Source organism: Periplaneta americana, chromosome 13, assembly GCF_040183065.1.
Source record: "Periplaneta americana isolate PAMFEO1 chromosome 13, P.americana_PAMFEO1_priV1, whole genome shotgun sequence".
Classification (NCBI taxonomy): Eukaryota; Metazoa; Arthropoda; class Insecta; order Blattodea; family Blattidae; genus Periplaneta; species Periplaneta americana.
The window spans coordinates 46,574,059-46,597,476 of NC_091129.1; the positions used below are offsets into that span (position 1 = coordinate 46,574,059).

At 33.4% G+C, this 23,418-nt stretch overlaps 1 protein-coding gene across 2 annotated transcripts in view; it reads right to left on the minus strand.

Annotated features, from left to right (window-relative positions):
- Positions 1–2,635: 2,635 nt before the first annotated feature.
- LOC138711848 (uncharacterized) overlaps positions 2,636–23,418 on the minus strand; it is a 48,893-nt gene continuing 28,110 nt past the window's right edge. For both annotated transcript variants that reach the window (XM_069843110.1, XM_069843111.1), the window contains exon 3: positions 2,636–2,971. In XM_069843110.1, the coding sequence (XP_069699211.1) occupies positions 2,726–2,971 (246 nt within the window). In that variant the 3' untranslated portion in view covers positions 2,636–2,725. The remainder of the gene's footprint in view (positions 2,972–23,418) is intronic.

The window sequence follows — 23,418 nt, forward strand, 5'->3', positions numbered from 1 at the left end:
TAAGAAACCGCAGGTGCTGTTTAGGAAACTAGTTGCCTAAATGACACCACTGACATGTGTTTCGAAAATGTCATTTAAATTTAAAAATATTAAATCAAATTCAAGGATTCTTTTTTGCATCAAGGTAAATATTCTGGGAATGTATCTCTGTAAAGGAATGTAGAAAATAAAAACCGTATTGTTCAATAAAAATTATAAATGCTAAAGTGGTGCGATATAGGCAACCTTACCCTACTTGGTAGCGTTCACGAATTTGATCGTGCGTCAGGAATAACAACGACAGCTGAAATGTGGCGAGAGGTGACAGACCAGTAGTGAGTGATTTCATAATCAGAGTGCACGGTGTATCACAGTAGCATTGCCTAAGAAAATTGAGTCGCCGTGCATTCTGACTATGAGATCACTCACTACTGGTGTGTCACCTTGCGCCACAGTTGAGCTGTCGTGTGACATTCATATTCGTTATGAGAGATCGGAAAGAACCTTGTAAATTTGATATAGTTTAAAGACGCAGAATAGAAAGCATGACTCAATTAATTAATAATGCCTCTACCTAGGATAATTAGTGAATCATACATAAATATCTACACCGCACCGCCATTAATATCTGAAAAAACTCATACCACTCGATTTATAACTATAAAAGTATTTCATTTTGAATAACAATATTTATGTCTTACGTAAGATTTGTAGCTTTTAGTAACATATTATGTATATGTACCTATAGCCGTTACTCAGAAAATTATAGCAAAGAGGATCTAATGTAAGTTATTCTCTAAGTTTACTTTGCCGATCATTTCGTTTGATTTTCATATCATCAAGAATACTATTAATATGCATCATTAGTGACAAATACACCATACAATTAGCTGTAATACTTTATTTTTAATGGAAATAATGTAAACACCCCTTGAGTTTTGTAGTTTTTAATAACCTATGCATATTACATAGCTGTACTAAGAAAATTAAACAACATAGAATCAGATCTGTGAATATAACCTTCGTAATAAGTTTTGAAGTTTTAGTAACTAATATTGAGACAAATGAAGATCGACCTATTGCCATTATGTCAGAAAATCTGTTGGCCATTCCGGAGTCATGGCCTCCAAGATAATGTTTATTTTCGTGTTTGTCTTATTCCGAAAAGCTGTTAGTTCTCAAAACTGAAGACAGATAGAGTTTGGAAAACAGGAAAATCATATAGGAACACTGACATTTCACTGAAAACTACTATTTTTCCGCAAATCTTTGGCTTCCAAGCTTCAAAATGAGGAGTCAATTTATTAAAATCCGTTCAGCCGTTTTCGCGTAATTTCCATTACCAGCTCAAATTATATATTATATACAATTAATTGTTCTGTTACGTTGAAGTAATTTCATAAAAAATTAAATCTAAAATTAGCCATAGAGTATTTAATAACTGTGGTCACAACTATTAATTGATCTTGCAGTTTTTTTTTTTTTTTTTTTTTCAATTTTGTATTTATTTCCCCAGCTAGAAAAATTTTGTGAAATTGTTCGTCTAGAACCAAATAACAGTCCTGTAACAGCATTTTTTATATGGTGTTATATTCTAAAAAATAAGGTTTGATGGGCTCATTTCCACTCGGCATAGATTCCACGTCCACTTCGAACGATCAGAAACACACAGAAAGATGTACGTGTATACCTTCGCGTATGAATAGCGAAACGACGTCCATTAACACGTCATTTCGGCGCTCAGAGTCGGATTTGAAGTTTCGACGTCCTATACAAATGGGAAGAAATTTACGTACAACATCTCTAGTAAACAGAAGCAAATTTAAATATATATCTGGTAAACAAGTAGCAATTTACGTACCTATATAAAAATGTAAACAGCCCTCTTGGAGGCAATTTACATCACCCCTCTAATTCTGGTAGGGACAAGTTACTTGGTTGTATCTTTTTAGAGGTTATTCCCTCTAATATCCTGTGATTGAGGTTCTGGCTGATATGTGCAGTACATATATTATCAGGCAGTACATCTTATTTGACGATGTGTCAGAGGAAGAATAATTGTTTGTCTGACCAGTGTGGTATGTAGCTAGTCGGCGATGTATGTAATGGAGGGAGAAAGGAACTGGCCACTCTATCCCATCATCTCCTGGGCTAGTTACCTCATAAGTGGTGCCTTTTTGGTATCACTTGTGAGGTTCATACCTGTCTTCGGACAGTTGATTAAACAATAAATACCTTTATAACCAAAATTGAAAAAAAAAAAAATACAGGTAACGGTGTCGGGCCTCGGATTCATTTACCCTTCATTCATTTCAACTTCGTCTATCATGATCCAATAGTTTCAGTTCGACTGAGGATGCAACAGGATGTGACTTACAGATGAAATTGAAAGGAGAAGGCTACAGATTTCCCAATCTGATTCGTAATTTGAATCAGCCGGACCTGGATGATGTGTACCTGAATCGATATTTGTTACCAAACAGTAAATTTCACGGCCTGTAAAGTTATTCTTATAAATTTCATTAGTAAATTTGCAATAAGCATTCGATAATAAAATCTGTGCAATGTAATTAGGAAGCAGGACAAAGGTTAGAAAGAATTTTTAAATAGTAAGTAAGCATTTTATAAAGTTAATTAATTCAAGTTGAAAAAACTGTCACGCTTATTAACGCATGTATTTGGAATATTTATTTATCACATTAAATTTCATTTAATGTTCACAAATACACTCCTTACAATTAAGCGGCTAGTTTGCCTTTGTTGTCATAGCGGAAGTGCTTGGAAGAGTAACAGTGTGTCCTGACACTTCATATATCAAATTGCTTATAAGGCTTGACATCCCATCTAATATGTTGTTGAGTTTATTGAAGCCTGTAGTCTGAAAGTTGTGGATTGCTTCTAGAGCGCCTTTTAAGAATTTTACTGTGTCTTCTACTCGTCCAAGGGCTGCGGTTCCTATAGCCATCGTCACGTTGCCACCAATATCCTTCACCTGCAAATATGTAAACAATTCTATTAGAAATCTGCTATTCTTGAAGCTTTCCTCAGCAACTTATCCTCTTCCAAGTCTCTTCTTTTTCCCCTTTTAACGATGGCTTGCACCGTTGTTTGAGGCATATTGTGCATACCACTCTTGTTATCTCAACGATATTTGTAGTAGAACTGTTGCGCTCTACTATTAAGCTTACCTATTCTTGAAGCTTTCCTCAGCAACTTATCCTCTTCCAATTCTCATCTTTTTCCCCTTTTAACGATGGCTTGCACCGTTGTTTGAGGCTTATTGTGCTTACCACTCTTTATTATGTGAACGACATTTGTAATATAACTGTTGCGCTCTACTATTAAGCTTACCTATCCTTGAAGCTTTCCTCAGCAACTTATCCTCTTCTAATTCTCTTCATTTTCGCCTTTTAACGATGGCTTGCACCGTTGTTTGAGGCATATTGTGCTTACCACTCTTTATTATCTGAACGATATTTGTAGTAGAACTGTTGCGCTCTACTATTAAGCTTACCTAGTCTTGAAGCTTTCCTCAGCAACTTATCCTCTTCCAATTCTCTTCTTTTTCCCCTTTTAACGATGGCTTGCACCGTTGTCAGATGCATATTGTGCTTACCACTCTTGATATCTGAACGATATTTGTAGTAGAACTGTTGCGCTCTACTATTAAGCTTACCTAGTCTTGAAGCTTTCCTCAGCAACTTATCCTCTTCCAATTCTCATCTTTTTCCCCTTTTAACGATGGCTTGCACCGTTGTTTGAGGCTTATTGTGCTTACCACTCTTTATTATGTGAACGATATTTGTAATAGAACTGTTGCGCTCTACTATTAAGCTTACCTATCCTTGAAGCTTTCCTCAGCAACTTATCCTCTTCCAATTCTCTTCTTTTTCCCATTTTAACGATGGCCTGCACCGTTGTCTGAGGCTTATTGTGCTTACCACTCTTGTTACCTGAACGATATTTGTCGCCGAACGGTTGCGCTCTACTATTAAGTTACCAAACGTCACGTAAGAAACGGGACAGTCCCCTTTTTATGAACATGTTCGGCGTCCCATAATTTTTGAGGGGACGCGTAAAAGTCTTGTCTTTAACCAAAATTTATTTCACTATTTAAAAATCAATAACTTCTCTACCTATGTTTACTTCTTGAATTAATGCTGAATTCACTGTTTTCTATTTGTAGAAACGTTTGCAAGTTTTTAAATTTGATATATTTTAAATATAAATATATTTTTCTGCGTGTTTTAAAGACAAAAACGAAGAAATTTTGGTTCTTAGAACTAGAACAATACGCTTGAGTTCGATTACTAATACGTAAATATAAATTTATCTTTTATCGTAAACGAATATAAGATTCGTATGCGTGTTATTTTTGTTTCTTCAAGATTACATAATACTGAATTGTCGCAGTTTATTTATCAAGCGCCAATATGTTGAAAAGATTCAGAGCGCAATAAATAAATACAATATTACCACGTGTAATATTACACAAATATTGCATGATGCTAATAATATGCCAGCTGTTAATTCACATCCGGTGAAGACGCAAGTGCTGAATAATGGCCACATTATTATTATTATTATTATTATTATTATTATTATTATTATTATTATTATTATTGTTCCAATTTAATACATTTTGAAGTAACATTTATTGGATTGATTAATAATTTATTACATTTAGAAGTAACATATATTGGATTTATTTTAAGCCATATATTATTACCGAAGCACTTCGTAATAGAGTAATTGCTTCTTCTTCTTCTTCTTCTTCTTCTTCTTCTCATTATTATTATTATTCGTCATAAAGAATATTAAAGTGTGACGTTATAAATTTTGTAATTGAAGTTGGAAATGGGTGAGGCTGTTTATAATTTGAAATACATACGGCATAACTTAAAGTGTGATGTTATAAATTTGTAATTGAAGTTGGAAATGGGGGGGAATTTGATAAAATTCTAATGTAATAGTAATTTAATTGATAAATAGTAATGGGTAAGGGAAATTTGCAAGTGTTAATTGAAATTGGAATGGAGGAATTATTGATGGCGTAAATGGTTGTACTTTAAGCCAATTTATAAAAAAATTAATCTAGCACACTTGTAAATTAAACACATACATTCTTCTCATATTATTCCAATGTAATACATTTTGAAGTAAAATTGAGTGGTTTGTTTAGCGTATTTAATACATTATTACCAACATTAAATTCATCAGAATGTGACATTATTATGATTTAGAGCAGTAATTGTAGCAGATAAATCAATGTAGATGTATATGTTGTGTAATGTTATTACATATGCATAAGTGTGCAAATATTATGCAAGCTTGCTGAATCACTTCCGGCGACGATGCAATTGCTGAGTAATGATAAAAATATGTTTTTGAAGCACCTGGAACGTGTTATATTACACAAATATTGCATGATGTAAATAATATGCAAGCTGTTAATTGACATCCGGCGTCTTATGTTACACAAATATTGTATTGATTACAAGTAAATAATAGCTATCTGCTATGTGTGAAAATATTATGCAAGGTTGCTAATTTTACATCCGACGGTGAAATTGCTGAGTAATGATAAAAAACATGTTTTTGATAATGACTTTGGAGGTAATATGGCTGGATGATGAGGTGAATTATTTAGAAGTGTAATGAAAGAAGTATTGCAGTTTGGAATAATTGACATTGAACAAGTTTAGACAGCAGTGGGAGGGGGGGGCAAGATGATGAATAATACGCTCGAATTTATACAACTATTACACTATCACATATTTTATAAAAGATCTTTGTCAAAAAAAAATTTGGTAGTGTAATAGCAGCCATAGCGTTAATAATGTCTCACAATATTTATTTTTAATTTTAATTTAGATGATACTGCATCTCCAGTCTCGGTTTGAGCTGAAGAAGAAGAAATCGCACAATTTAAATGCTCTGAGTGTAAAAAACAGTGACCATGATGAAGCGTGGTGAATGTTAAGCTTGATTATGAAGAATGTTCGAATTGTAATAAATGTTCTTTTTGGAAATAGTTTTGCACTGTAATTTCTTCTATGTCTTAACCATCCATTTCCATCCCACATAACCAAAGGGTTGGGTTCGTTTAGAGAATTAACCTATAACACTTTCCTTTCAAATATTAGTAATCCTTTTCCAATATTAAGAATTGGTATATAGGTTTTCAAATATTAATAATCCTTAAGAATTGGTGTATAAGTTGATATTATTCTACCAGAATATAACATAATTCCAGTGGTAGCTTATTGATTTGGGAGTGGTGGATTTGAAATGTTTGTATGATAAAACCTGAGGATGATTGAGAGAATGTCAATGATTAAACTGAATCTAGTCATTGGGGATGGGGATGTGCTTGGTAAAAGAAAATAGTAACAACATAAAATTATGCCTATATATATATTTATTCATAAAAAGAAATACAATGCACTGAGTACTGAAATATATTTTCAGTTAGTGAATCCCAATTGTGATAATGTTTTCACCAAAATTGAAGAAGTAATACATTTTGAGTGGATTGTTTAGTGTATTTAATTTAAGCCATACATTATTACCCACATTAAATTCATCAGAATGTGACATTATTATTATTATTATTATTATTATTATTATTATTATTATTATTAGCCATATATTATTAGCGAAAGTATGATTTAGAGCAGTTCGTAATATCCACTTAAATTCCAGAGTAGTATAATATTATACTGTATTAAGTGGATTATAAAGAAAGTGAAATTCTAAAGAAAGAGATTGAGTATGACATAAGTTGGAATTTATATTGATGCTATGTGATGCAAGCCTGCATTAACATCCCGTGATTGTTTGACGACCACCTGCGATGTATTATATTACACAAATACTGTATGCACATAATAGCTATTTACTATTTTCAACAAATATTATGCTAGATTGCAATACAGCATGACGTTGCAATAACGCAACAGCATGTCGTTGTAACGTATATGTTGCAAGATTACGCATCATGCTGTTGTGTTATAGCAACGATATGCTGTTGCGTTATTGCAACGACGTGCTGTTGCGTTATTGCAACGACATGCTGTTGCGTTATTGCAACATCATGCTGTTGCGTTATTGCAACGACATGCTTTTGCGTTATTGCAACGACATGATGTTGCGTTATTGCAACGACATGCTGTTGCGTTATTGCAACGACATGCTGTTGCGTTATTGCAAAGACATGCTGTTGCGTTATTGCAACGTCATGCTGTTGCGTTATTGCAACGACATGCTGTTGCGTTATTGCAACGAGCATTATTGCAACGACATGCTGTTGCGTTATTGCAACGACATGCTGTTGCGTTATTGCAACGTCATGCTGTTGCGTTATTGCAACTACATGCTGTTGCGTTATTGCAACGACATGCTGTTGCGTTATTGCAACGAGATGCTGTTGCGTTATTGCAACGAGATGCTGTTGCGTTATTGCAACGAGATGCTGTTGCGTTATTGCAACGACATGCTGTAGCGTTATTGCAACGACATGCTGTTGCGTTATTGCAACAACATGCTGTTGCGTTATTGCAACGACATGCTGTTGCGTTATTGCAACGACATGCTGTTGCGTTATTGCAACGACATGCTGTTGCGTTATTGCAACGACATGCTGTTGCGTTATTGCAACGACATGCTGTTGCGTTATTGCAACGACATGCTGTTGCGTTATTCCAACGTCATGCTGTTGCGTTATTGCAACGACATGCTGTTGCGTTATTGCAACGAGATGCGGTTGCGTTATTGCAACGACATGCTGTTGCGTTATTGCAACGACATTCTGTGCGTTATTGCAACGACATGCTGTAGCGTTATTGCAACGACATGCTGTTGCGTTATTGCAACGACATTCTGTTGCGTTATAGCAACGACATGCTGTTGCGTTATTGCAACGACATGCTGTATTGCAAGCTAGCATAATATTTGTTGAAAATAGTAAATAGCTATTATGTGCATACAGTATTTGTGTAATATAATACATCGCAGGTGGTCGTCAAACAATCACGGGATGTTAATGCAGGCTTGCATCACATAGGATCGATATAAATTCCAACTTATGTCATACTCAATCTCTTACTTTAGAATTTCACTTTCTTTATGATCCACTTAATACAGTATAATATTATACTACTCTGGAATTTAAGTGGATATTACGAACTGCTCTAAATCATACTTTCGCTAATAATATATGGCTAATAATAATAATAATAATAATAATAATAATAATAATAATAATAATAATAATGTCACATTCTGATGAATTTAATGTGGGTAATAATGTATGGCTTAAATTAAATACACTAAACAATCCACTCAAAATGTATTACTTCTTCAATTTTGGTGAAAACATTATCACAATTGGGATTCACTAACTGAAAATATATTTCAGTACTCAGTGCATTGTATTTCTTTTTATGAATAAATATATATATAGGCATAATTTTATGTTGTTACTATTTTCTTTTACCAAGCACATCCCCATCCCCAATGACTAGATTCAGTTTAATCATTGACATTCTCTCAATCATCCTCAGGTTTTATCATACAAACATTTCAAATCCACCACTCCCAAATCAATAAGCTACCACTGGAATTATGTTATATTCTGGTAGAATAATATCAACTTATACACCAATTCTTAAGGATTATTAATATTTGAAAACCTATATACCAATTCTTAATATTGGAAAAGGATTACTAATATTTGAAAGGAAAGTGTTATAGGTTAATTCTCTAAACGAACCCAACCCTTTGGTTATGTGGGATGGAAATGGATGGTTAAGACATAGAAGAAATTACAGTGCAAAACTATTTCCAAAAAGAACATTTATTACAATTCGAACATTCTTCATAATCAAGCTTAACATTCACCACGCTTCATCATGGTCACTGTTTTTTACACTCAGAGCATTTAAATTGTGCGATTTCTTCTTCTTCAGCTCAAACCGAGACTGGAGATGCAGTATCATCTAAATTAAAATTAAAAATAAATATTGTGAGACATTATTAACGCTATGGCTGCTATTACACTACCAAATTTTTTTTTGACAAAGATCTTTTATAAAATATGTGATAGTGTAATAGTTGTATAAATTCGAGCGTATTATTCATCATCTTGCCCCCCCCTCCCACTGCTGTCTAAACTTGTTCAATGTCAATTATTCCAAACTGCAATACTTCTTTCATTACACTTCTAAATAATTCACCTCATCATCCAGCCATATTACCTCCAAAGTCATTATCAAAAACATGTTTTTTATCATTACTCAGCAATTTCACCGTCGGATGTAAAATTAGCAACCTTGCATAATATTTTCACACATAGCAGATAGCTATTATTTACTTGTAATCAATACAATATTTGTGTAACATAAGACGCCGGATGTCAATTAACAGCTTGCATATTATTTACATCATGCAATATTTGTGTAATATAACACGTTCCAGGTGCTTCAAAAACATATTTTTATCATTACTCAGCAATTGCATCGTCGCCGGAAGTGATTCAGCAAGCTTGCATAATATTTGCACACTTATGCATATGTAATAACATTACACAACATATACATCTACATTGATTTATCTGCTACAATTACTGCTCTAAATCATAATAATGTCACATTCTGATGAATTTAATGTTGGTAATAATGTATTAAATACGCTAAACAAACCACTCAATTTTACTTCAAAATGTATTACATTGGAATAATATGAGAAGAATGTATGTGTTTAATTTACAAGTGTGCTAGATTAATTTTTTTATAAATTGGCTTAAAGTACAACCATTTACGCCATCAATAATTCCTCCATTCCAATTTCAATTAACACTTGCAAATTTCCCTTACCCATTACTATTTATCAATTAAATTACTATTACATTAGAATTTTATCAAATACCCCCCCCCCATTTCCAACTTCAATTACAAATTTATAACATCACACTTTAAGTTATGCTGTATGTATTTCAAATTATAAACAGCCTCACCCATTTCCAACTTCAATTTCAAATTTATAACGTCACACTTTAATCTTCTTTATGACGAATAATAATAATAATAATAATGAGAGGAAGAAGAAGATGAAGAAGCAATTACTCTATTACGAAGTGCTTCGGTAATAATATATGGCTTAAAATAAATCCAATAAATGTTACTTCAAAATGTATTAAAGTATTAATCAATCCAATATATGTTACTTCAAAATGTATTAAATTGGAACCATAATAATAATAATAATAATAATAATAATAATAATAATAATAATAATAAGAAATAATAATAATATTAATAATAATAATAAAGTAGCCATTATTCAGCACTTGCGTCTTCACCGGATGTGAATTAACAGCTTGCATATTATTAGCATCATGCAATATTTGTGTAATATAACACGTGGTAATATTGTATGGCTTAAATTAAATACGCTAAACAAAGCACTAAAAATGTATTACACTGGAATAATAATAATATGAGAAGAATGTATGTGTTTAATGTACAAGTGTGCTGGATTAATTTTTTTATAAATTGGCTTAAAGTGCAACCATTTACGACATCAATAATTCCCGCATTCCAATTTCCATTTCCCATTACTATTTATCAATTCAATTACCAGTACATTAGAATCTTAATATTTTTTATCAATTACTCAACAATTGGCTTAAAGTACAACCAGTTTCAGGACATCCATTGGACAGCTGGCCATTATTCAGCACTTGCGTCTTCACCGGATGTGAATTAATAGCTTGCATATTATTTGCATCATGCAATATTTGTGTAATATGACACGTTGCTTCAAAAATATGCTTTTATTATTACTCAGCAATTGCATCACCGGATGTGAGATTGCATAATATTTGCACGTATAATCACATCATTGTGTACATGAAATCTCAGACATGTATGAACTTGTGTATTTCAACTATACAAACTTGTATGAACATATGTAATTCAAATTATTACGTTACGCCCCAACCAGCACTTGTGAATGACGTTACACTTTAAGTTATGCCGTGTGTATTTAAAATTATTACCCCCCTCCCCCATTTCCAACTTCAGCCACATCCTGTTTAATTTACAAGTGTGCTAGATTAATTTTTTATCCATTTATGTCCCACATTCCAACACACATTCCCCAATCAATTAAATTACCATTACATTAGAATCTTAAGAAAAAGAATGTATGTGTTTAATTGTGATAGATTAATTCTTGGACACTCGCCGGATGTGACCTTGCATACATAGCAGGATGACTCAGCATTATATTTGCACACATAGCAACATTCAGGAGATAAACATGTATGAACTTGTCATGCCATTACATACCTGCATGACGTCACACTTTAACCTTGAACTCTTAGATTGCCATTTATGACGTTACGCTCCTTTCCTACGTCATAATTTAAGCCCCCCACATTGAGGAGATAAACGTGTCATGCCATTACATACCCGCATTACGTCACACTTTAACCTTGAACTCTTATGACGTAATTTAAGTTACGCCCCTTTCCTACGTCATACTTTAAGCCCCCCACCCCCTCCATGACGTCATACTTTAAACCCCGCCCACTTCTGACGTCATACTTTGGCCCCACCCACTTCTGACGTCATACTTTGTCCACGCCCATAATGACGCCATACTTTGGCCACGCCCCCTCAAGCCTGTCACTCCCTCAAGCCCTAAATCCCATTTAGCCTGTCACTCCCCGTCATTTGTATTCTACTGCGGTGGTATATTTGAGCTTCCATCTTTCATTAAGTTTATTATGTTCACACTTACTTCGATCTGATATCTTAATCTCTATTTCATGTGAGGTCTGATGAGTTCTTTTCCTAGCGGAAGTTAGATTATATTTCTTAAGATATTTTTGGAGTTTCATAATTGAATCGGTCATTGCAGAAAGGGGATAAGTAATGAAAAACGCGAAAATGAGTTAAGAGTGCCATTGCTTTCTCCAGACCTAGACACACATTTCCATACAGAAATGGGACAAATTTGCTCATTTTCAACGCAAAGCAGAGTAGTATAGGCAGCGCAGTCATTGCAGAAAGGGGACAAGTCAGCGACACCTTCTTTCTGCACTGACTGACGACGTGACGCAACTGAGTGCCGCGGATCTAATAATTTACGCTCCCATCAGCTGATAAGGAAAATGACAGATAAGTGATCCAGGTGAAGAAAACTGTGTTAGTAGTGGAAAACGTGAACGCAATGAAATTAACTACCGCAGAAATGTAAATAAGAAAAATAAACTGAAGGCACTGGAACGGCAATACCATTGGGTAGTTTGTAGCAGCCCGTACGACCAGGGGCCCGTTTCTCAATCCTTACAAATTACAAATTAACAATATACAAATAACAAGTAAAAAATTACAAATGCTTGTAAATTGTGTTTCACAATGCTATTTTATTAGTTTGTAAAGTCTGACGAACTTTACAAAATCAGCTAAAGAAATTTACAAATACGCATTATTGGTTACACAATATCGCCAACGACAGTGTACAAAAATCGCTAAGGAGCAGAGCTAAGTCGCTGTATTTTTACTACTATTGATACATATGTTTATATTTTGTACTAAAATAGATTATTCTAAGCTTGCTGATTCATATTTCACTAACAGAAAATATAAAGTATTGTTAAAAAAATTAAAGGTATTTAGATTTTTATATATTGGCGACAATGGAGTTTCATGTGATGTGATTGGTCGAGCATACCAATACGTCTATTACTTAAATGACCAAAGTTACCACACAATTCAGTCAAATAAGTAAATAACAGATTTGGTCTACGTACAAATATGCAATTGATAAAATAATTACGATGTCTAAACACAAAATCAGGTTAATTTTTTGTGTTGATCCATCAGTATTTATTAATGTTTCATCCCTAACCTCACAAACATTAGTGATCCCATCAGCAGCATAAAAATTCTGTGCTATTGTAAATAACATTTTGGTGATCAAAAACCTGCCCCGAATTTAACTCTTTTAACAACATCAACTATCCTGTGCGCACTTTTGCACACTGATATCTTAGAAATTCCGTGCTTATCTGCTAACCTACGGAACTGACTGCAGCCAATGCAAAAATACAGTTCTCGCTTTGAGACTAGGGAATCACTTTTCTCTTTTGGATGTTGGATGTATGATGTCTCATATCTTGTAGGACAGATTCCAGCGAAACGGGACTCGAAACGACTTCAGAATACCGCTATTGTAGTAGTAGTATTGTAGTGTCGCTATTGCATTATTGAATTATTTATTTTTGGTGGAGGGAACTTCTTTATTAAGTGCGAGTATTTATTAAATACAGTCTTCGTATATAAATACTTACGCGGTATTCTGAAGTATAGCGCGGGACTCATTCGAAAACTTTCATTAAAATCATACAATGATACGAACGTGTTATTAATTCTTGAGAATTTTACGTATACGTCTTCGTTTGATTAGGCCTAAATTCAATATCTTCGTCTGAGTCATTAGAACTCCTTAATAACATCAAAACTGCTTTAGTTTAATTCTTAATATTATCCAGTTACTCAAAAATTAATTTAATAAGTGTTTCTTTATTGTATTTATTCATAATTTGTTGCAATAGCAAACTTTACACATCTCAGAGGTATTGTAGAAAATGTGCTAATTTTACAAGTAAAATTTACATGTATGTAAAATTACTCTTCATTGTGAAACAGAATACTTGTAAAGTGAGCAAAATTTAATTTGTAAAGATTTGATTTCCTTTGTAAAGTTCAACATTACAAACAAAGATTGTGAAACAGAAGTTTACAATTTACAAGCAAACTTTACAATTTACAAAGATTGTAAACATTGTGAAACAGGCCCCAGGAGAACAATGTGGATAAGAAACTACTCATTGTTTGTTTAGACGCAACTTTGATTCATCAATTTTCAACGTTCACAATATCAATACAGACACACAATTATGACACAAGACGAAATATTAATTCAACATTAGTAGAACTTAAATGTCTCACATCTGCTGGTCTAAAGCATAGCATAAATTTTGGCCCTCGGTTGTACAATGCATTAACTAAATTACACCCAGAACTTCTAACATGTAACCCACTAACATATAACAAGAAAATTACAAACGTGTTAATATCTTCAATTTGATTAAATAAATTTATAGCCTATGTGTATGAATTAATCAACCTATATTATATTTGTATTCCATAATTTTGAAATATATATTAATCCTACTTTTCACGTGCGATATTATTCTTCTCTAGTGTTAATATTATATAACTCCATTGCCGCTGTAATTATATTTTAGTTCCTATTTTATTTTACTTATTTATTTATATTATTATTTTTTTATTTTAATATTATATCTGAACTGCGACCGAGCACGAGCGCTGCTCATTTGGTCTCAAATTTTGTTAATACTACTGTATCTTCTTTTTATATTGCTTGTATTATTTTATATGTATTTCTCTTTGTTTGTTTTTGTAATTATATTTCTTTATTCTGTATATTTGAATTTAAATAAATAAATAAATAAATAAATAAATAAATAAATAAATAAATAAATAAATAAATAAATAAATAAATAAATAAATAAATAAATAAATAAATAAATAAATAAATAAATAAATAAATAAATAAATAAATCGGCGCACTTCTATTCCTATCATAAAGGTATAGGCCACAAATCTTCAAATGAAGTGTGTTCCTTCTGAACTACATTGAAAATAATGTCCCTTCTTCAGTCAAGGAATTGTATCTTTTCTCTGATAACTGTGGAGGGCAAAATAAAAATCATACCTTAATTCGATTGTTGCTTGCACTGACCCAAATGGAGAGATTTAACAAAATCACTCATTATTTTCCACAACGAGGCCATTCATTTCTTCCCTGTGACCGCAACTTTGGTGTAGTGAAGCGCAAACTAAGGAAGACAGACAGGGTATACTATGTGCCAGACCAATACAATACCTTGATCCACCAGGCAAACACAAACAACAGATTTTCTGTATAATCAGTTACTACTGACGATATTTTGAATTTTAAATACTGGTGGCCAGAGTATTACAAGAAAACCACCTGCTCATTAGACACACTGAGGAAGAAAGGGAGAGATAAGAATGTGTTTTCTTCAGCACAATTCAGTGAATTTGTTTACTCTAAAGATGATCCAGGATGTATGACTGCCAGTTTGTTCATTGGTAGTGAAATGAGAAAACACAGATTCTGTATGAAAAAACCAGGTTCTGGACGCATAGTAATGTCTACAAAAAGCATACAATGGGAAAATTCCCATTAATACGAAAAAAAAAAAAAAAACTTCGAGAGGTATCGATAGTGAGGCAATACATTCCATTGGAACACACTTTCTTTTACGAAGAGATCCTGAACTGGCCACCTTGTGACAAGGAATCTACAAATGACGTGGCTTCCAGCGTTTAAAAATACATTCTATAACAATTGAAACAAAAGTGTATTTTTATTGTGCTCTCCTATATGAGGTTTTTAAATATTAGTTTAAAAGTAGAGTTTTGATTTAAAACTGTGATATAAAATCACATATTGGTACATTTCTGTAGTAGGAATAATGATTAAAATGTAAAAATAATTATGTAAATGGTGACAGTAATGCAGTAATTACACACAAAAACATCATTATCACTGTAATTATTAACATTTAGTTTTTTTCAAATATTACATTAGCCCAAAATTGTAAATTATATATTTTTCTTTTATATTTAAAAATTACTTGTAGAAAGGGGATAAGTTATGGTTCGATTAAAAAACTTTAAACAAAAGTGTTTGAGATGTCAGATGTCTAACATGTATTATACTTCGCTATTCATAAACAAAGTAAGAAAAAATATTTATAATGATTACTCCAGTATTGGAAGAATAAAACACTTTTTATTGATTATCTCAAAAGTAAGATTATATGACTTATCCCCTTTCTGCAATGACCGATTCAATTAAGATTCAAAATTTTTTATAACTACTCGTATTATGTAGGGTAAACATTGGTAATTTCGTGGCAGTGGTTATTTCGTGATGCTTTTTCTTTGCTCTTTCGTGAACTAACCAATGGTGTTACGAGATCCAAATTTCCTCCAAGGGATTGCATATGTTGTTCAGTTTCCAGAAACAAACAGCTGCGTTTTGTATGACTATTGTAGCTGCTTCAGTGAGCTTTTATGTTTGGAGAGAGCAAGTTAGCGTCGACATCTCAGGCGTACAAATTTTGTGGATGTTTGTAATTACATTACAGGCTTATTACTAAAGATAAGCATATGATATTTGGTACAAAGATTTGTTGTATCTCCATGGAATTTTAGGAAATGTTTTTGGAATTTTACATACATCTGTAGTCGCCATATAGGCTTAGCTTTACTGATAGAAATCTTAAATGTTTGAGGCGAAATTTTGTTGAGCATTAAGCGTTACATTTTATACTATTTTAAAAATTGTATTACAATACGAATTTTAGAAATCTGAAGATAAGATATGATAACAAAAAGGAAAAGGGAGACGCAATGAGTTCAGTGTAGCTTCTGTTTGATTTCTTATCATGCTAAGTGCCAATGATAAGTGCTAGATGACTTACATCCAAGAACTGCGACAGAAGATGAAACATGGCTCCACCTTTCTGGACCGGAAACAGAGGCAGACAATGGGGTGACATCATGCAAATTCACCAAAGAAATAGAAATTCAAAAGTACACCTTCGGCAGGAAAAGTTATGGCTACTGTGTTTTTCGATTCAGAAAGACTCTTGCTTGTGGACATCATGCCACACGGAACCATTAATTCTGACGCGTATGTTGCAACTCTCAAGAAACTGCAAGCTCGACTGAATCGTGTTCGACGACATCGGGAGAAGCTGGATGTTCTGCTATTGCATGACAACACACAGCCATATGTCAGTCACAAGACCACAGACCAGATCAGAAAATTCGGATAGACAACACTGAAACAACCGCCTTACAATCCTGCACTGGCACCGTGCGATTACCATCTCTTTGGTAAACTGAAGGATCCCTTCGCGGAACGAGGTTAGAAGATGACTCCCTTGTGCACGCTGCTATCTAGTGGCTCAGACGTGTTGGTACAGACTTTTACCGTGCTGGTCTACAGGCCCTCGTTCCTAGGTTACGTAAGGCAGTTGAAAGGACGGGGATTATGTGGAAAAGTGACATTTTGTTCCTAAAGGATGCATATACATTCTGTGAAAATAGCAAAGTTGTAGGATAAAAGTATAAATTTTAAACAAATATTATGCATTACTTTTTTGAGTTACCCTAGTAATTACTAGGAGTTACCCTAGTCCGTAACAAAAGTGTTCACCCTTTCAGGGCAAAGAAGATCCCATTTCAATTTTAATTTTTACTTTGATTTAATTCTTATTATGTGTTGATATGTATTTCTATGTTTTCTTGATATGAATATTAGACGGAATTACTATGTTTGAAGGCTTCTAACAATAAATGAGAATTGCATTTGACTTTAATGAATTTTTCCACAATTCTTTTACCTCTCACGTAATTATCAATGCAATATCAAGAAATTACCAAGGTTATCACGAAATAACCAACCTTTTAGCTTAAGTTGTAAAAGTGGTTTTTGGCCCTTGTTCAAGAACGTGTCCAATCGTTTATGTCTCCAGACTTGTACAGCAAATTATAGTCTTTTAGATGAAAAAATTGGAATAAGGATATATTTACACATTTGCATTTTAAATTAATTTTCATGAAATTGTTACGAAATTACCAATGTTTATCCTACGAATTTATTACTTCTATATATAACATACCCATGAACATTAATGGGAAGGACCTAAAGAAATGACCAAATATGCAACAAAATTATTGTTTTTTTTTTTTTATTTTTAGCTGAAAATACTTCATGGTAATCACTTCATCTGAGCGAAATATCAAGGTCGTTAGGAAGAAATTAATTGCTTTTACGCCAATTTTAAATAGCCTCTACTCTATAGTTCCTTTACTTTGTGGTCAACTTCTCCGTTGAATATCCGGAGATTGTTTACTTTACAACTTTCGACATTTAATATGTAATGTCTCGGTCAATAATAGGGATAATTGAATAAAATTTTCATGCCATATTCACACATATAGATAAATAATTTTGTAAGAGGAAATTGTCAATTTGCAAATTAAAAAATAAGTTGAAAATAGACGTGCAATTTTTCTTTCTTTTCATAAAAATTCAAAATAAAAATAAAAATGAAAAAATTCATTCTTCTTCTGCTTCTTTGGCAAAACGGCCCTTGCAGTTTAGCCTTGGCCTCCCTTAGGATTTTGTTCCAATCCTGCCTAACCACAGCCTTCCGCCTACATCTTCTCACTCCTAAAGTCCCAACCATTCCAATCTACAGGTTTCAATTTGAACTACAATATCTGGAGATCCATATTGAGAATGTAAAAATTATAATTTCTAAAAATCATGAATCAAAACTGATCAGTAGTCTTTTAGTTTTCATTTATGAAAAGATTTGTGATTGCGTGATATTCTTGAGAGCAGAGATATAGTTTTCTTTATAATACTACACTTATTGTAATTTTTATATCTGTAACTGTAGCCTACCATAAAAGGCAGAAATAAAAATGTTGTATTTAAGTGGCTTCATACATTGATGTGAAACTGTGTTAAGGAAGTAGAGGCTTTACTTAAAATAATACGAGAAAAGAGATTTCCTGTAGGTCCTTCCCCTCAAGGAGAGCTATTATTTGGTGGTGTCAATGGAATAGTATTCACTCAACATTTTGCTCAACGTATCAACTGCGCCATTTGCGTTACTCTATTGTAGGATTATGCTATGTTAATAAGCTTATATTTCACTACCACAATTGGAGTTCGGAACTTAGAAGTATCACAGCCTTGTTCTTCTTGGGAAAATGGAATTCAAACCCAGAAAAAAAAAGTTTTTGGATTGCATACATTGCTTTTTTTTTTGGGGGGGGGAATTCTGACATATTGTTTTTAAGTGTTCCAGCCGAAGTCAATCCCCGCTTCATTTCTTTGTGCAAGTAGAACACTTGTGAAAATCATTCTCTCGTAAATACCTATTATTGGAGAAATTAAGTCTTTGATAAGTCTATTTCCTTGTTCCAAGGCAGAAGTGATTTATCTCAGACAATCTTCCGTCTTTGCCAACAGAACCTTGTGAATTAGGAACACAGGAGAAGGAAACTTTACAAAGATGCCACATCTCAATACAACACTACATTTTACACGAATTAGATATCTTCTATTAAATTACACGATTGATTATCTACTGTCAATGGCTGCCTGGAAATTAGTGTTGCTGGAATTGAAAGCAGAAGGCGGATGTGCAAAACTTCCATTTGTTTCTTAGATTGGAATTAAATCCTTGTAGCAATTTCATCTTCGATAAGGAACGAATTCATAAAATCTATGTCTAGAATATGCAGCATAAAAAATATTTCTATGAAACATAATATTGAGATCTATTAATACGTATCCTACCTTCCATTGCTATTTGGTTTTGACCATCTACGTACCGCATGCTGGTCGGATTGGCTAAATTTTATGAGCCGTAATAATATGGTACCATTTCATCGTCAAAGAATAGCTTCACTAATTGAAGAAATATTTCATTAGTTGTATTTCCTTATTTGTTAGCCATGCAACTGGATATTGACAAAATGTCTTGATATCGTTCCAGATCTGTTTTCCATTACTTTTTTACCGGAACAAATTACACAAGTTATAAATGATATTAATAATCAATTTCACAGAGCAATACAATTTAATGTATGTGAGGCGGAAAGTGAAAAGGGACCTATTGTCGGAGAAGTACAATTTTCAGTGCAAACAAAATGGATGGTTAGGGTCGAAAATATCGAATTCGGTATTTTGTCGAGTATTATAGCTTAGTTTGTCATGTTCAAGCTCATATCTATTTAAAAGTTTCTTAAATATGTAAAATTATATTGATAGTGTCAATGTAAAACTTTAAAACTTGTCTCAAAACACGTCATTTTCGTAACAAATATTCAAACTGCCATAAGTCACTCAACTTATTAATTAGAAATCTGAATTTGGTATGAAATTTTTCAGAATTTAATGCTGTATTTCAAAATAATATAAACTATAAATCTTAAATTTTTCGACAAGCGGTCCCGTTTAGCTTTCCGCCTTATATATGTGTTCTGTGATAATTGTAATTGTGTCCGTTGAACGAAGAATATAATGCATGTGTACCGTCATAGCCAGTACACGGAATGTAAAGCGGAGTAAAGGTGTACCCCAGTCAAGTAATTCCTTCATAAAATTGGAATAGGGAAGTAATTGAAAAATTTTCCTGCATAAATGTATACAATATAGTGGGAGGATTAGTGTATGATTTGTAATACAATGGAATTTACGGGGGAGGCACTATGACGCAACACTGCGACTGTTACGGTCTATTGCGCTAAACGAATTCCAAAACCCACACCGGCTGATTACACGGGTGATTGTAAATTACACTGTAAAATAGTGAACTGCACTGCAAAGAAACCGGTCCGTTAATCACTTACAAGTAAACATTATGATGGGGACGGATAAAAAAGTTATTTTTTTTCTTTCCCTACGTTAATAATGTCAAAAGAAGTGCTTATACAAATTTTGGCTGCTCGACCGCAGTTACGAGGGCCGTAAAATATAAGTTCGCCAGGGGCCGTTAACAGAGAGAAAACATAATTTTATTGGAAACATTTATTGGGAGAGACACAGCAATTGTTGAGCTATTTTTCAACATATTCCCCACCGGAACTAAGATATTTGTCATATCATGGGATCGACAGAGAACTGCAGATGGCTGTGAAACGCTGGTTCGAGCCCAGGCGGCTGACTTCTACGACACAAGGATACAAAAATTGATCCCATGGTATGACAAATATCTCAATTCAAGTGGGGGACATTTTGACAAATAGCGCAACATTGATTGCTGTATCTGTTCCATATAAATCTTTCTATGCAATTGTGCTATTCTCATGTAAATTTCTCCGGGGAAAATCACTTTCTAGACGGCCTCGTAATAAATTGCGGTCGAGTGACATTAACAGGCATATGTGGTACCTAAGAGGTTACGTCCAATTTCGGCTTCCCCTTCAAAATTTTCTAGAGCTCCTTCAGGGGAGCAGCGTAACCCGGAGTGAGACTAGTGGCCAACAGGCTTGGAGCTCACATATTTAGTTTTGTATAGCCCCCAACCCCTTGCAAGGACGCGTTTTGCGTACCTTTTAAATTTTCCTCCCAATTCTCCTTCGATTTTTCGATTTTTTTTTCGATTTTTCGATTAACAGGCTGGAAGAAAAAAATTTAACTTTTTTATCTGCCCCCATCAGAATGTTTTAGCATGTAAACTGTACTGAATGACAGTGGAGTAGAAGATACAAACTGCACTGAAGCTATGAGCTGATATTTGTTGCATAGACTATACTAACACTTCAGTTTATGTGTGCTGATTGTTAAACACTAATAGGTCTACTGTACTTTATGCGTGTCTATTATCAAACACTTGTTCAACACTAATACTGTACAGTACTTTGACAAAGCTATATCATGTACTTTTTATGAATCTGAATCGATCAATTTTTTCTTCCAGGTAATCAGAACCGTATACATTTTCGCATTACACTTTCGGAATGTACAGCTGTCAAACAAAATAGTGGCCGCACTCGTGAACAGCGAATATTTTCAAAGTCCACTTCGGGTCGCGGCGATGTTACACGATGCATGTGCTTGTACAAGTAGTTCCGTAACTATGAAAGTGTTCCATACCTGCGCCTCGTAGACCAGCGGTAGAGTGCTTGTTTAATGATTCAAAGGTTGTGGGTTCGGGCCTTCTTCAAGTTTTCATTGTATTTTTTAATCGTTCTTTAGCGATGTAAATGCTATTCAAATTATCATTTATATTCAGTTATCGCTCTTTATGGATATCACGTTATTTATATTTTGTTATAGTTCTTTAGGGAAATGAATAAAATTCAAGTCGTCATTTGGATTCTGTTATCGTTTTATAACGATATGAATAATAGTAATTATTATTGTATCTCCAATGGGGGTTAGCTCTATTTGACATATGTATGTTAGGGCTATAGTTTCATACACAAAAAAAAGATAAGCATAAAGAGAAATAGAAAAGAAAATTAAATTAGCTTACGCGATGTATACAAAACATAAACAATCCGTAAATTAGGCATTGCGATTGCAAAACAAATATCAGGTATCAATTTGAAACATACAAAAACATTAGCAACACACATACGTAAGCCATCTATAATACAAATATGCAGCTTTCCGTACCATACATCATAAATAAATACACAATAGTCACACAAACACAATCAAACTATAATTACGACATTGCGACGATATCAAGCATCCCATAACTGACTCACATACATAACAAATCAAGCATCCGTTACAACACATACACTTCAACATAGTAACCACAATTTTAAAAGTTACAAATTTGGCTCCAAGAAGAATAAATAGGACGCTGTTACTAATTACTATTCTTCTACAATTTCTTAAGTACATGTGTAATAAATCTGTGAAATTCCGATATGAATAATATTCACGTTTTTTATATTCTGTTATCGTTCTTTAGCGATATAAATAATATTCAAGTTATCATTTATATTCTGTTTTCCTTCATTAGCATTATAAAATAATATTCAAGTTATTTATAACGTTATTGTTCTTTCGCAATATAAATAATATGTATTTTATGTAAGTAATTATTATAACACAAATAAACATCTCTCTTTGTAAAATAGGTTATTTTATTTAGATAATTAAATACGTATTATATAATATCCTACGTTAATTAAAGAAACCGATATTTATCATTTATATTCTGTTATCATTCTTTAGTGATACTGTATAAATAATATTCAAGTTATTTATATTGTAATTGTTCTTTAGCGATATAAATAACATAAATTTAATATTAGGTTTGGAAAAATCCAGTTGGATGATACTGGTATTAGTTTTTCTTTTTGTATTATTACATTATACTATCTTGAACCACAATAAAATGAAAAGGAGTAACGAGGAATTGAACCTGAGACGTAGACATCTAAATTCCGATGTTCGTCCGCTGAGCTACGAGGGCAAAAGTGTGGAAACATTTTCGGAAAAATTGGCCCAATCACACTCTAAGATTTTCTGGTGATTCGTAGAAGCTAGTACATGATGCGGGAGGCAAAGGCTAATTGAGATTTCCCGGTCTCTGATCGGGACAAATATCCCGATAGAATTAATATTTAACCCTTGCCATGACTTTCGGTGAAGTCCGGAGGGCCCAATTAGTCGAATCCACTCTCCTCATCTCCACGCTTGGGCCCCCTGGAATTTAATAAGATGCGAAAGAGATAGTGGTGTGCGGAAAGCAACGGGATG